General features: G+C 46.0%; 1 protein-coding gene across 1 annotated transcript in view; it reads left to right on the top strand.

Moving 5' to 3' along the window:
* The window catches only part of Cfdp1 (craniofacial development protein 1), a 105,504-nt gene extending 90,897 nt beyond the window's left edge, over positions 1 to 14,607 (top strand). Inside the window, exon 7 of the mRNA XM_039097633.2 lies at positions 14,250 to 14,607. Within this exon, the coding sequence (XP_038953561.1) occupies positions 14,250 to 14,310 (61 nt within the window). The 3' untranslated portion in view covers positions 14,311 to 14,607. The remainder of the gene's footprint in view (positions 1 to 14,249) is intronic.
* The last annotated feature ends 758 nt before the right edge of the window (positions 14,608 to 15,365 follow it).

Raw genomic sequence — 15,365 nt, 5'->3', positions numbered from 1 at the left:
ATATCATCTCTCAGTCACCGCTCCAACACACATGCACACACATATATTTGCACATGATCTCTTAGCACTGCCCCATTTTCCACAGGAGGAAATTTGCCTGAAGTCATCAGGGAACCAACCAGAGCGTCGTATGACTTCACAGCACACTGAACAGCCTCTTGGTACTGTTTGGCTCCTGCAGCCATGTTGTTGGGTGCTGGGGAATTCCTACTGGGAAAGGAAGAGTGTCAGGAGACCAAGGAAGCCCTGAATATAGAAATGTCTGGAGTGAAGGGAACTGGCAGCTGGCACAACAAAGTCAAGAATGTACGAGTCACTGCCCTGGGGCCTCCCCAGCCAGGCCAGCATCCGAGACCTGAGAATTCCTCAGTCTTTTGCCTGGGCTAACTGGTCACCAGGTTTGCTCCCATCCAAGCTCTGCTATGCTAAGGGTAGAAGTGCTCCTTCACTTCTGGATGCTGCTTGGCCCCAGGGAGTCGGGAGAATAAGACTGAGAAGCTAAGGAGAGCATCTTCCAGCTTGCCTTAGAGTCCTCAGATTGAAAAGGTTGCTAGGAATGAGTATTAACTGTGCCCTGCCCACCTTATGCTGTCATACTGGGCGAGATGCTCCCTCCAGGCACTAAGTTCCGGTAGTTTACACCTGGCCTCTCCTAAGAAGGCCAAGATTAAGGAGATATCAGCTAACACTGCTGTGAAGAACACTTCAGCAATGCCTAAACCTAGAGCTGAACTGCCTTTGACTCTTGGTTTCTAATCCCAGACAAGCACCAGCACTGGCAGAAGAAGTCAGGATTATTGACAGTCATAAAAGCCCAGAATCCATGAACTTTCTCCTCTACCTTCAGGGTCTATGAAACTAAAGCACAATAGATTTAAAGGTGGGGAAGGGAAGTACGTTGAGGTTTCAGGTGTTGAATTTACATGAATGTGCAAGTCCTCACAAGTAATGTGAAAAAGCTGGCAAGATGCCCCAGTGTGTAAAGGCATTTGCCAACAAGCCTGACGACCAGAGTTCGATCCCCAGGAATCCACATGATAGACGGAGAGAACTGACTTCCACAAATTGTCCTCTGACGAGATACAGCCACACATGAGGTATGACACATGCATCATGCACAAACACAAATAAATGAGAAAATGCCTTAAAATGGGAATACCCAAGAACGTGCTCAGAGTTGAGTGCTTAAGTACTGAATTGGAACAAGATTAAATTACGACCATGTGTCAAGGCAGAGGGGCCTGGGCCTGGGTGGGGAGTGATGGAAGGCTAAGGGTTTGCCCAGACTTAGTCTATACTGATGTTAAGAATGGCTCCTTCCTCCTGATACAGGAATGATGTATTTCACAGAGACTCTCATCTCCTGTTTTTAGGAAAAAGGACAGAATTGGGTGTGGTGGCTTTTGCCTGTGATCTTAGCACTCAGGAAGCTAAAATGGGAGATGGCGACATGGGGAGAGAGTTCAGGTACCGGGACTGAAGGGACTGTAGGGAAGGCGGCATAAGAGAAGACTGAGGAGACCCCAGTTAGGACGGTTGAGAACACATGTATTCGTGCTCATTGTCGTCAGGATGCTACATGACAAGGAACTTTGGTCCCTGGGATCAAACAGTTTTCTGTCCTGTGAATTTCACCTCAATTTATAAAAGTTTTTAAATTGATAAAGATCGCTAGGAGTCAGTCGATGGCAATGCATGCCTTTAATTCCCAGGAGTCAGGAAGAGGCTCACAGATCTCTGAGTTCTGGGCCAGTGTGGTTGACAGTTCCAGGACAGCCAGGGTTACATAGAGAAACCCTGTCTTGAAGAAACAACAACACCACACAAAAAAGGGTAGCTAGGTGTAGTGGCTCATCTCAGCACTAAGAAGGCAAAGGCAGGTGACTCTCTGAGTTTGAGGCCAGTCTGGTCTACATGGCAAGTTCTAGGACAGCCAGAGGCCATAAAGAGAAACCAGGTCTTTAAAACCTAGAAGAAAAGTGACCTATCAAGAACACACACACACACACACACACACACACACACACACACACACGTTAAAAAGCAGATTTGAGGGGCTAGAGAGATGGCTTATCAGCACTTGCTGCTGTTCAGAAAGACCCAGATCCAATTCCCAGCATCCACATAGAGGCTAACCACCATCTATAACTAGTTCCAGAGGATCCACGCCCACTCCTGGCTTCTGCAGACACCAGCCATGTATGTGATGCACAGGCAGAGTATGCAGATAAGACACCCATACACATAAGATAAAACTAAATTGTAAAAATGTAAAAAGCAGATCTGCGGGCTTGGGGAGACAGCTCAGTGGATAACCATAAGGGCCTGAATTTGGACCCCAGCACTAACATGAAAGTCAGGTAAGACAGCTCATATCTGGCTTCCAAGCATGACAGACAGTGAAGGTCAAACACTCTCTGGAGCCCAGTGGCTATGCAGTCTTAAGTTGGCAAGTTCAGTGAGGCTGTCTCAAAAAATAAGGTGGGAAGAAGCTGAGGAAGATGTCAAATGTCAACCTTTAGCCTCTCCACAGCATGATTGTACACGTGAGTGTGCGTGCACATGCGCTTACACACACACACACACAGAGAGAGAGAGAGAGAGAGAGAGAGAGAGAGAGAGAGAGAGAGAGAGAAAGTTTAGGGCTGACTGGGGGTGCTGAGGAGACCGGGCCAGGCCGAGAGCCCCTTCCCAGAACAGCTGTGTTAGAACTTGTGCTAGTCGGTGGTGTGAATCCTGCCAAGTTGGCCTCCCCTTGCTGACAGCCCTGACAGATGTACAGAGATAGGTCATCAACAGCCCATATGTTAGAAAGATGCTGTAGCAGGCCCTGGCTTGTTAGATGCAAAATAAATGGTCCCTGACCTGGAAAAATGAATTTCAGATTTGCAGATGCCAGCATGAATCACAGTCTGTCCAGTTTTTCTAGCAGAAGTTATGTATGGAATGGTCTATATTCAAACCCTACCGGGTGTCCCAAGCTGTCCCCAGGCCCCTAGGCCACCAGTATGACCTGAGGCTTGAGTGGGTGCCCTCTCTCAGTAGGAGGAATAGCTTAACTGACTGAGGGGACAGGAATGTTGCTGTCCTTTGTCCCAGTCCTATATAGGAGGGCAAGAAGCTGTGCCCCCTTCCCCACTGAACACAATTGCCCTGTGAAACTGACCAACCAATGGAAGATGTTTTTTGTTCTTTTCTACTTGTGTTTGGGTTTATTGTGTATTGTTTAAGACAGGGTCTCCTGTAGCCTAGGCCAGCCTTGAACTTGCTATGTAGCTGAGGGTGACTTTGAACTTCTGATACCTCATCTCCACCTCCCATGTGCTAGAATTATAGTTATGTGCCACTATATCCAGTTTATATGGGGCATACTCATCAAACCTAGGATTGCATGCATGCCAGGCTAGCACTCTACTGGCTTAGCTACAGCTCCTGCCTTTGTTTATTGAGGTACAATTTCCTATAACTCCCAGCAGGCCTGGAACTCTCTGACTTTGGACTCTGGATCCATTGGCATCCACCCATCAAATACCAGGATTACAGGTGTATATCACCATGCCTCATTTGAAGGCATTTTAAAATTCTGGGTGTCGGAAGGTGTCATCTCAGACTACCCCTCTTTTTTTTTTTTTTTTTTTTTGGTTCTTTTTTTTTTTTTTCGGAGCTGGGGACCGAACCCAGGGCCTTGCGCTTCCTAGGTAAGCGCTCTACCACTGAGCTAAATCCCCAGCCCCCCAGACTACCCCTCTTACTGCAGTTAAAAGGTCTCTTATGGCCCTGCCATGTAACATCATCATGGGATTTCTGAATGTGAGATTCAAGCAAGGGAATGTCCCATAGTCTAGATACACCACTCTCGTCCTTCTTAAACCAACATGGTCTACTGTGTGACAGAGCCAGCTGCAAACAACTGGCCACAGGAGGGGCTTAGTTAGTCTGTTCAAAGCAAGAGGTGTTTATGAACACACACAGCCAGCAAAGAATGGCCCTAGTGGCATAACAAGCAAAACAAAACAGTATTTGGTTATTACATTCCTGTAACAAGAGTTCCTGAAAACCTTGGAATTTGCCCCCTTCTGCATGCTAATGGAAGGCCCATGTGATTGGAGAGTTGGAACTTTGAACCCTTCTTTATCTCCAGACAAGAGAAAGTACCTCCCCTTGGATCAAGGGCAGTCACCAGTGACTAGTGATCAGTGCAGTCCTAACAAAGTAATGAGATCAACATTAAAAACCATAAACAAGGTGCTAGAGATTGGTGCCCATCCACACGCTGAGAGTGTTGCACTCCTAGGTGTTCCAGGAGAGACTCTGGTGCTGATGACCTTACCAAGCCCTTACCTACTTTTTTGTTTGGTTCTTTATTTGCATTCTATGTAATAAACTCTGTTGTAAGTTTCCTGAGCTTATAAGTTCTAGAAAATTACCAAACAATAGGGAAAGGGGTCATGGGAGCCCCCAGATTTGCAGTCAGCTGGGCAGAAAGTGCATAGACTGGACATCACACTTCTGATTGGCATTGGGGACAGTCTTGTGGGACCAAGGCCTTACTGGATAGTTAGGGTCAGAATGGAATCAGATCAATGGATATCCAGTTGATGTTGGGAGAATTGGTTAGCTTGGAGAAAACCCACATACACCTCACTTTTGTATAACTCACCCCTTAAACTTTACATCCAGGGGGACTCTGATATGCAAACACACCTAGATTTAAACTTAGCTCGACTGTCAAGCCCTCTGCCTCTTTTGACCCCATTTCTGCGTCTGTGAAATGAAGGGGTGCATTGAAGAGTCTCTGGGTAGAGATTGGTTTTGTGGTTTGGGTTTCTGGGTTTTTGCTTAAGAGACAGGATACTAAGTAGGCTACTCGTGCTAACCCTGGGTTACTGGGCTTCAGTCTTCCTTCCCCCATGTGTGTATTACTACCATCCAACCCATCTTGGAAATGATTGTGTGTGCAACCAGGGGATTTTTAGGTACACCAGTGTTTGAGAAACACTACCTGTGGCCTTACGCCCTTCCTACCTGTATAAAATATTTCAAAGTCTTCAGCTATATATTTGAGAAAATTACATCTCACCATCTTGATAGTCCACCATCTTTTTTTTTTTTTCTTTTTTTTTTTTTTCAGGGGCTGGGGACTGAACCCAGGGCCTTGCGCTTGCTAGGCAAGCGCTCTACCACTGAGCTAAATCCCCAACCCCTGATAGTCCACCATCTTAAACTCCTGCCACATTAGCAAAACCACAGTGAGTCGAACCAGCCATCCCTGGTCCCTCCTACATCCACTGAGACTCACCCACAAGAAGAATTGGTCCTTTCCTAAATCCTTGGAGTCACAGCAAAGAGCTAAGCTGAAGCCTCCTTAGTTCTCAGGAACTTAAAGAAGCTGCTATGGGGTTGGGGATTTAGCTCAGTGGTAGAGCGCTTGCCTAGCAAGCTCAAGGCCCTGGGTTCAGTCCTCAGCTCCGGGGGTTGGTCTTAACCTTCTGTTGCCAATCCGGCGGCAAAGCATTTTGTCATCAGCTGCACTGGCGGGGAATTTTAGTTTTGCTGCTTGTATCTCTTGCCTGCTTCCCAGGCCTGACCTGTGTGTGTGCACCAGCTAAGCTGAGTGTGTAGTGAGTCTGCTAGGTTGCCCTGCCATTTGGAGAGTGACCCAACCACCAGATGCCAGCCCCCTTGTCACATGAGCAGTGCGTGGGTTCTAATGCTCTTGGCTGGTGCGGGGCCAGCCTGAGCTTCCTGCCTTTTCTCCTGCTGCCTGTCCTACTGCTGTGCTATTCTGATTATAAGAGGAATCTGTTCATTGAAACTTTGAAGACAAGGGCCTGGGGGTGTAGCTCTGGTCAGTAGCATTCTTGAGGATCTAGATTCAGTCCCCAGCAACCCGTCCCCTGCCCAAGAAAAACTGAAAAAAAAAATTAAAGAATATAAATCACATTATCTTGCAGCAACAAAAAGTCTATAAACTTTAGGACATTTTTTTCCTTTTAATACAATTGGGGTCTGCTGTCCTTATGTGACATAATACAGGCCACACCAATCACACGTGGTGGTTATTTATATTTTTAGTTATTTATTTTTACTTCATGTGCATTGCTGTTTTGTCTGTCATGTCACCATAAGGGTGTTAGAAACCCTGGAACTGGAGTTACAGATAGTTTTGAGATGCCATTTGGGTGTTGTGAACTGAGCCCAGGTCTTCTGGGAAAGCATCAAGTGCTCTTAACCTCTTGAGCCATCTCTCCTGCCCTCTATTTAGACTTTAATACATCAGGGCCAGTGAGATGGCTCAGGAGGTGAAGGGCTTGCTGTCCAATCCTGACAACTTGAGTTCAATTCACAGAGCTTACATTGGAAAGAGCCTGAAAGTTGCCCTCTAACCTCTCTGTGTATGCATCTCGGCAAGCACGATATTAAACATTTAATGCATTAAAATTATAGGCTGGTGAGATGGCTCAGCAGGTAAAAGCTCTTCTTAAGACTGAAGAACTGAGTTAGATCCCTGGAACCCATCTGGTAGAAGAGAACCATCTCCAGTGATGGTTTTTAAAACAATACATTAAAATTAAATTGCTGAGAGGCGGGGCTGGAGAGATGGCTCAGTGGTTAAGAGCACTGACTGCTCTTCCAGAGGTCCTGAGTTCAATTCCCAGCAACCACATGGTGCCTCACAACCATCTGTAATGGGATCTGATGCCCTCTTCTGGTGTGCATGAAGACAGCTACAGTGTACTCACATACATAAATAATTCTTCTAAAAAAACTGAGGTTAAAAAAATGCATCATTGGTAGTATAGTATATCTCAATAGCACAGCGCTGGCCTGGCTTTTATTTGTAAGGAAGGCTCTGGGTTCAGTTGCCAACTCACACACCACAGACCACATACACACCACACACATACACATCACACCACACACATACACATCACACCACACACATACCACACACCACATACACATACACAAAACACACACAACACACATACACATCACACCACACACATACACATCACACGCATACACATTACACCACACACATACACATCACACCACACTACACACATCACACACATACCACACACCACATACACACACACACACACACACACAAATGAAAGTTTGCAGTTCCTCAAAACCACTTTTGAAGCCAGAGACAGAAAATGCCCAGTGGTCACAGGTACTCAGTGTTTGTGTGGGGGCCACTGAGGGATTCTGTCAGACTACACCACCATATGCCATTTTGACAGTCTTGGTGTTTTTTATTTTTTATTTTATTTTTGGTTTTTCAAGACAGGGTTTCTCTGTGTAGCCCTGACTGTCTTAGAACTCACTATGTAGACCAGACTGGTCTTGAACTCTCAAAGAGATCCACCTGCCTCTGCCTTCCAAGTGCTGGGACTAAAGGCCTGTGCTCCCATACCCACTCGGCAGTCTTGTTCTTTTTGTGGAGGTGGGCATCCATCCCAGCTTCTCAGGTATGCTGAGCAAGCAAGCGTTGTCCTCGAGCTAGATCTCTAACTCTCAGTTTTTTAAGACAAGGTCTCACTATGTATCAGAGCCGAGAGTGGCCTCAAACCTCTGATCAAAACTCAGTTTTTAAGCAATACATACATAATTTATTTTATTGACCTTCTGGTCTTGGCCATTTAGGAAACGTGTTTTATTTTGAATAATGCCGTGTGGAACTATCGTGTTAGCTCTTTCTCTGCTTACCTAGTTATTTCTAGATGGCTTTTACAGGGTGGTGTTTTGTCAGGGAAGGGATGTATTTTCAAGGCTTTGAAATAGAATGCCTGGTCCTGAGAAAGGCTCCACTCCACCCCCTACCCCCACTCCTCTTTCTCAGCATACATGGCCCTCACTGCGTATGTCAACCCTCTAATACAAAAAAGCAAAAGCAAAAAACCTGTCTGCCTGCCTCTGAGCGAACATCGTCTGAGTGACTTGGATAAGCTCTACAATGATTTGGGAAGATAAAGACCATCCCAGGAGCAGACTAGACTGTCCAGTTTTGAGTTCCAGAAACTTCTGCTGCACCAGCTACTGTCTGTGGCTTTGAAAAAGACCAGGGTGGGGGATCCTCACCAGCTTAGTTGTGTGACCATTGCCCAGATCACACCTGGAGCAGGCAGAGCCAGACTTGACCCAGCCTTTCCCATAAGGCTTAGCTTTCCCATAAGGCTTAGCTTTTCTACGCACACATGGTAGGGCTCAGGCCACTGGACTCTGAGAGGAAAGCCACTCCCTAGACTGGCTTTCTGCCCAGGGAGACCCCTGATCTCATACACTCTCGGAGCTCCTATTGCAAAGCTGCCTCCTCAGGAAACCGCTGCCACTCCTCCTCCACTCCCAGCAGGCCAAGCGGAAAGCACCGGGCATGTCTGTGTCCTCCATGAGGATCTATCTCCCTCACATTCACAAAGTTGCCACTCCAGAGATGCAGGATGCCCTGCGTAACCAGCACTCTGGGAAATGTGCAGCTTTCTAGAATCTTCCACAGGTCGTTCCCTTGGTTAAACCTTGAGGGTTATTTGAAGAACTTGCTAGAGGTCACCCAGGGATGCCTCTGGTCCTCATTAGTCTCCCCTCAATTAGGCCATCATTAAACACAGGGCACAAGAAGTGGAAAGTACAGGGCGCCACAGGGCAGTATAAACAGAACCTGAATCAAATACGATTCTGAGAGTGTTTCCTGTCGCCATGCCAGCCCATGCTCACTGTGTCCTAATGGTTCCTGGTGAAGCAGACGCTGCATTGATTCCGACCTGGGCCATCCTGTCCTGTGTTATCAGAGTACATCAGGGATGGAGCCCCCTGCACTGCTGAGAGACCTGGGTGATTTATGAAAAACTCAGCTGACAGAAGGGGAAGAAAATACCCTCTGAAAATAAGATACCAGGCAGAAGTTCACACAGAGACCAAAACCCAGGCCAGCCCCACCCCATCCTGCCCTGATACTGGAGGTCAAGGCTGACAAGCACCATGGGTTCTGGCCAAAATACAGACCTTCCTCCCTACGTTGAGTTCCTTCCTGTTTTCACAAAGCAGTCTCATTCCTTGGGAGGATCAAGACTTTCCCAGCACCCTATCCCCTTCCTGGGGAAGACCCTTGGCCTTGGGCAACATCACAGAGCCTCTGAAGGAGGTGCCTGGTGATCTGCCCTCACTGAGAACATGACACTGTGGCTTTGAGGACCAGTGACCCCCATGCTGCAGCTGCTGTTTTAGGCCCTTTAATTATTCAGAGAATGTATACAATTCAGTTCATTGGCTCCATTTCTGAGTTCAGAGTTTCAATGCCCTGGGGATTATTTCCAGTGAAGAACGAAATTCCACTGTCAGGGTCACTGAAGGTGGGAGACATTCCTGGAGGTGGCTGTGGCCCCCCAGGGTTTGTTGTAGAAGGGTAGGAGGCCAGCGGTCAGTGCTCTGGGGGTCTGCCCAGAGAAACTGCTTCTTTCTTCCCTTGCCTGGTTAGGAGTGAGGAGGGTTGGCTTGTGGAATCCATGTTCTGTGGCTCACTGCTCATTACATTCCTAGTCTTCCTCAGTGTCTGCCCTGAGGGGAAGACCCTTAGACTGGGTCCCAGCAGATTGGTGGGTTCTTCCCAGGGCAGCCTGCAGCTTTTAGAAATCAGTCATTTCAATTCTCTCAAAACTTGCTCAAAATTATCTGACTGTGATGTTACACTTCTGTTATCCCAGCATTCAGAAAATGGGAGTATTAGGAATTTACGGTCATCCTCAGCTACATAGAAAATCTGAGGCCAAAAAAAACAAACTATTTTAAAGCAGAGACTGATTATAAATGTAACTTTTATTCTGTAGTAATTGTTGTCTCCGAAGCTTACTGCCTCTGTCTGCTAGCCTAGGTCTAGTCCTGGAAGCTTCTAGCCTCTGTACAATCAAATCTAGGTCTAGAATGTTTTCAGCCTCTGAGACTTGCTACTGAAGAAGCTCACCCTTTCTGAACTCTGGCTGGCTGGTTCAACTCAGCTGTTCTGGCTCAAAACTCCTCTCCCAGGGCTGGGGATTTAGCTCAGTGGTAGAGCGCTTACCTAGGAAGCGCAAGGCCCTGGGTTCGATCCCCAGCTCCGAAAAAAAGAACCAAAAAAAAAAAACTCCTCTCCCTGCTAACTGGTTAATTTAGCTTCCCCCCCCCTCTCTCTCTCTCTCTCTCTCTCTCTCTCTCTCTCTCTCTCTCTGCCTCTCCTGAATTGTTCTGCTTGAGGTAGGCTTGGATTTTCTTTAAAACCTATTTTTTTTTTTTTTTTTTTGGAGCTGGGGACCAAACCCAGGGCCTTGCGCTTGCTAGGCAAGCGCTCTACCACTGAGCTAAATTCCCCAACCCTTTAAAACCTATTTTTAATGAGGGTTTTTAAATGCTTTGACACCCCTAAACAGGACAAGGGGATGCGGACTTGTTTAGAAGTAGTTTCTTGGGCTGGAGAGATGGCTCAGTGGTTAAGAGCACTGACTGCTCTTCCAAAAGTTCTGAGTTCAATTCCCAGCAACCACATGGTGGCTCACAACCATATGTAATAGGATCTAATATCCTCTTCTGGTGTGTCTGAAGACAGCTACACTGTACTCACGTGCACAAAATAAATAAGTCTTAAAAAAAAAAAAGAAGTAGTTTCTTGGGGCAATTTCAATCTCTATTTGTCAGGATACCAACAGTACAGTTCAGTAGTGTCAGATAGCAAACACGAATCAGCAGCAGTGGCACAATCCAGCAGAAACTGCCAGGCCTCCACTGCAAAATGGCATGAGTCCCGAGGCAGTGACCAGGACCAGAGAGGCGATGGAAAAAGTTCTCTGCTGCCTCTCTCAACAAAGTGAAGATCAGCGCAGAGGAAGACACAAGCCCAACAAAGCATTGCAAAGTAAGCTGTGAAGCCCACTGTAACTGTCAATACTCTCCAAACGTCACATGTCCTCCCACGGGTCTTACCTCAGCAAAACACCACGTGAGTCTGTATCACCTAACAAACCCAAAAACTTCCACTTCAGCTTGACTTCAAACTACCTTCTGGCTCCTTCTCATTCTCTGGCTTCTCTCTTCAACCTGTCTCTATAAAACTCCCCTGGTAAAACTGCCTCCTTCTTTCCCTCTCTCTGTTAAGTAGCTTCCCTTCAGTCTCTCTTCTCCTGAGAGACTTTCTTTCAAAGAAATCTTTCTCTGATTCGTCACTTTGTATGTATTAGTAACAATTTTTTAAGACATTTATTTATTTATTATATACACTGTAGCTGTCTTCAGACACACCAGAAGAGGGCATCAGATCTCATTACAGATGGTTGTGAGCCACCATGTGGTTGCTGGGATTTGCACTCAGGACCTCTGGAAGAGCAGTCAGTGCTCTTAACTGCTGAGCCATCTCTCCAGCCCCCAGTAGAAACAATTTAAGCTTATGCCTGACTAACTTACAAATAAATGAGACTCAGACTATGGTTATTTTATCTGGCTTTGACCATTACCAGGGGTCACCCCATCAACTCTTCTAACTGCAGGCCTGGCTACCTCACAATACATAGCAATCGACCAAACCTCAAAACTCTGCCTCTCAATTAGACATTACTGTCAGATGGGATGCTTCCTTCTACAAACTAGCTTTACCTTCATTATTTGGAATTAAAGTTGAGTACTAAAGGTATGTGAGTATTTCAGGCAGAGGGATTACCGGTGTGTGCTAAGAGTGAGCCACAGCACAAGTAGAAACAGGCTTTTCAGTAATAACACAGTCTCGGGGTTCACTGTGTGATCAGACATCCTGCACCAGCAGATGGGCAGTTGGATCTCTGAGAGTAAGAGGCCGGCCTGATATACATATCAAATTCCAAATTCCAAGCCAGCCAGGGTTATATAGTAAGACTTGACCCTGTCTCAAAAACAAAACAGAGAAAGAAGGAAGGAAGGAAGGAAGAGGGAAAGGAAACAAGAGCAAAAAGAAATTGTCCTTAGAAAGTTACACTTGGAAGCCAGGTGAGATGGCACACACCTTTCACCCCAGCACTGGGGTGGCAGAGGCAGGCAGATCTCTGTGAGTTGGAGGCCAGCCTAGTCTATAAAGAGAGTTCCAGGACAGCCAGGGCTACACAGAGAAACCCTTTCTCAAAAAACAAACAAAAAAGTTACACTTGGGGTCCAATCCTCTGCTTTCTCAGGTGTGGGGCTGGAGAGATGCCTCGGTGGTCAAGAGCACTGGCTGCTCTTCCAGTGGACCTGTGTTTGAGTCACAGCACCCACACAGTGACTCACAGTCATCTGCACCACCAGTTCCGTGGGGTCTGAAGCATGGGCACTAGGCACACATGATATGCACAGAGATCCATGCAGGCAAAATATACACATTACACTTGGAGAGGCTGGGGAGGTAGCTCAGCAGTTAAGAGCATGTACTGCCCTTGCAGAGGACTTGAGTCGAATATGTGTTCCAACTTGAATCACACACACACACACACACACACACACACACACACACACACACACACACACCATCACCACCACCACCACCACCACCACCACTCTCCATTTCCAGATATTTCCATCATCCTGAACAGAAGCTCTGAGCTCATTAAGCAAGAGCTACTCCATCTCTTTAGCTCCTGGCAATGACCTCTGCACTTTCTGTCCCTTTGGCTTTGTCTATTTGGCTCCCAGTGTAAGTGACATCATACGTTGTTTAGGTGACAGCATACACTGTCTAGGTGACATCATACAGTTTGTCTAGGTGACATCATACAGTTTGTCTAGGTGACATACAGTTTGTCTAGGTGACATCATATACTGTGTAGGTGACATCATACACTAGGTGACATCATACACTATCTAGGTGACATATACCGTGTAGGTGACATCATACACTAGGTGACATCATACACTATCTAGGTGACATCATACACTATCTAGGTGACATCATACACTATCTAGGTGACATCATACACTATCTAGGTGACATCATACACTATCTAGGTGACATCATATACCATGTAGGTGACATCATACACTATCTAGGTGACATCATACACTATCTAGGTGACATCATACACTGTGTAGGTGACATCATACACTAGGTGACATCATACACTGTCTTCTGTTGTGCTTTGCTTGTTTCACTTAGCATCATGTTTTCAAGTGTAAATTTTAAAAGATTTATTTTTAATTATTATTTTCAGGTATGTACGTGTGGGTGCCCATGTGTTATGAACTGCCTGGAGCAGGTGTGGGGATTTGAACTCAGATCCTCATGCTTGCACAACACACACTGACTGAGTCACCTCTCCAGGATCGATCCCACAGAGCTTATGAATGTGTTTAATGCCACTGAAATGTATGTTTAGCACTGATGAAAATGGATTATTTATATTATGCCATAATTTAAAAAGTGCTTACTGAAAAAAAAACCAACATAAATAGTAAATGAACTCAAGAGAGATTAGAAAACAGGAGCGGGACAGACACAGTGGTTAAGAGCATTTGCCGCTCTTCCAGAGAACCTGAGTTCCCAGTACCCACATCAGACTTCTCTCAACATCAGCTCCAAGCATTCTCACTCTCATAAGTAAAAGTTAAAAAATAAAGTCGCAAAATAAAATAATTATTCTTAAGAGAAATGGCTCAACAGTTAAGAGCATTTGGTGCTCTTGTAGAGGACCAGGTTCGATTTCCAGTACCCACATAACGTTCACAATCACCCCTAACTCTAGTTCCAGGGGATCGAACACCTTCCTCTGAATTCTGTGGTGCACATACACATTCAGACAAAACACTCATAGACATAAAGTAAAATTAATCTAAGAAACTTTAAAAATAGTTATAGTTGCCCAAACTATTTTCCACTTCAATAGAATAAACAAAAAGCCAGACAATGGTGGTTTGCATGCACGTGCATTTGATCCCAGCACTCTGGAGGCAGAAGCAAGTGGATATCAGAGTTCGAGGCCAGCCTGGTCTACAGAGCAAGTTCCAGGACAGCCAGGGCTACACAGAGGAAACCTTGTCTGGAAAATAGAGTGAACGTGTCAGTGAAGACTGAGAAAAGACAGAAGAGACTCCCTTTCTGAGGTAGTGTGGTACCAACTTCCCATGCCCGCCTTCGACATAACCACAGGTGGTCCTTTCTTGTTACTCCTCGGTCACTTTTCCCAGCACAAATGCATGATGTGAATGTCAACTTTGTGCAAGTGTGAGAGCTTACTTGCTTTTTCTCCTGTTAAAGAAACTGTGTGTTTCCCTGCCAGGCTGTTCCATGCTCAGATCCCGAGGTCTGGTGTTCTCGTTGTTGGAATGCACAGTCCGTGAAGCTGCGTGAGGAGTTCTCTGAGACCCTGTGAGAAAATTCCAAGTGAACAAGACAAGAGTCCCGTGATCTCTGTTCCTTCACAACATGGGGTTTTCTTGGAATGTGTTCTCCAGCGCTTCCCGTATGGCGGTTAGGAATTCACTGCAACTGTCGTTATTCATATCCCCCTATGGAAAAACATGCTTTTGCCACATACGGCTTGTTCTGGATTTTACGCTTTCCTCTCGTGGGTGACTTCTCTTGACCCTCAGAGTATGAATGGTCCTATGCTCACAATAAAGTTGGCTATTGCTTGAGACTTTACTCCACCTCATTTTTAGGCCCCTCTCTCCCAGGTTCCCGGTGCCAACTAGAGCAGTGACCAGCCATGACCTGTTTAACTGATACCCACTACTGAACATGCAGGTGCTCAAGTTTCATTGTCCATAGCCTGTGGCTTCTTGACTACTTGCGAGAATTTCTTAGTGTAATAATTCCTGGAATCTGGGTGTCAGAAGACTGTTCATTCGGGAACTTGGATCTCTGGTCCTTTCTTTTGTAGCTATTTCCATGGGCAGAGAAAGATGATCCTTAAATTAAGCAAAGGGATTTCTAAAGGTGGGGATGGGAAATTGGTACCATGCTAGCCCAGAAAGGCCAAACCAGGGTGGAGTTCAGGCATGCCGCCCTGTGAGGGAGAAAAGGCTGCACTGTGCCTGCCGCCCAGGCTGCTGAGGAGTGAATCATCTGCCTCTGAGGGAATGACCGGTGTCTGGGACAGGTTTTCTGAGAGTTGCATGGGTGACATACTGAGTGAAGACTGGTCTTTGTCTCCAAGAACAGCCAGGGCAAAACCTAAGCCTCTCTGTGTGCAATGAATATGACCCTCAAATTCATCCTCAATCTAACCTCTAGAATCTATTACCTAAGAAGGGAAAAGGCATTTTGTGTGTGTATGTGACTAAGGATTTTGAGATGGGAGGAATTTCTTGAATTATTGGGATGAGTTCAATAGAACCACAAAACACTGATAAATATGACTGGTTTGGGGTTATTTATATTTTCGCCGTAATTT

This window comes from Rattus norvegicus, chromosome 19 (assembly GCF_036323735.1).
Source record: "Rattus norvegicus strain BN/NHsdMcwi chromosome 19, GRCr8, whole genome shotgun sequence".
Taxonomy (NCBI): domain Eukaryota; kingdom Metazoa; phylum Chordata; class Mammalia; order Rodentia; family Muridae; genus Rattus; species Rattus norvegicus.
This window is presented reverse-complemented; position numbering and strand designations above follow the sequence as displayed.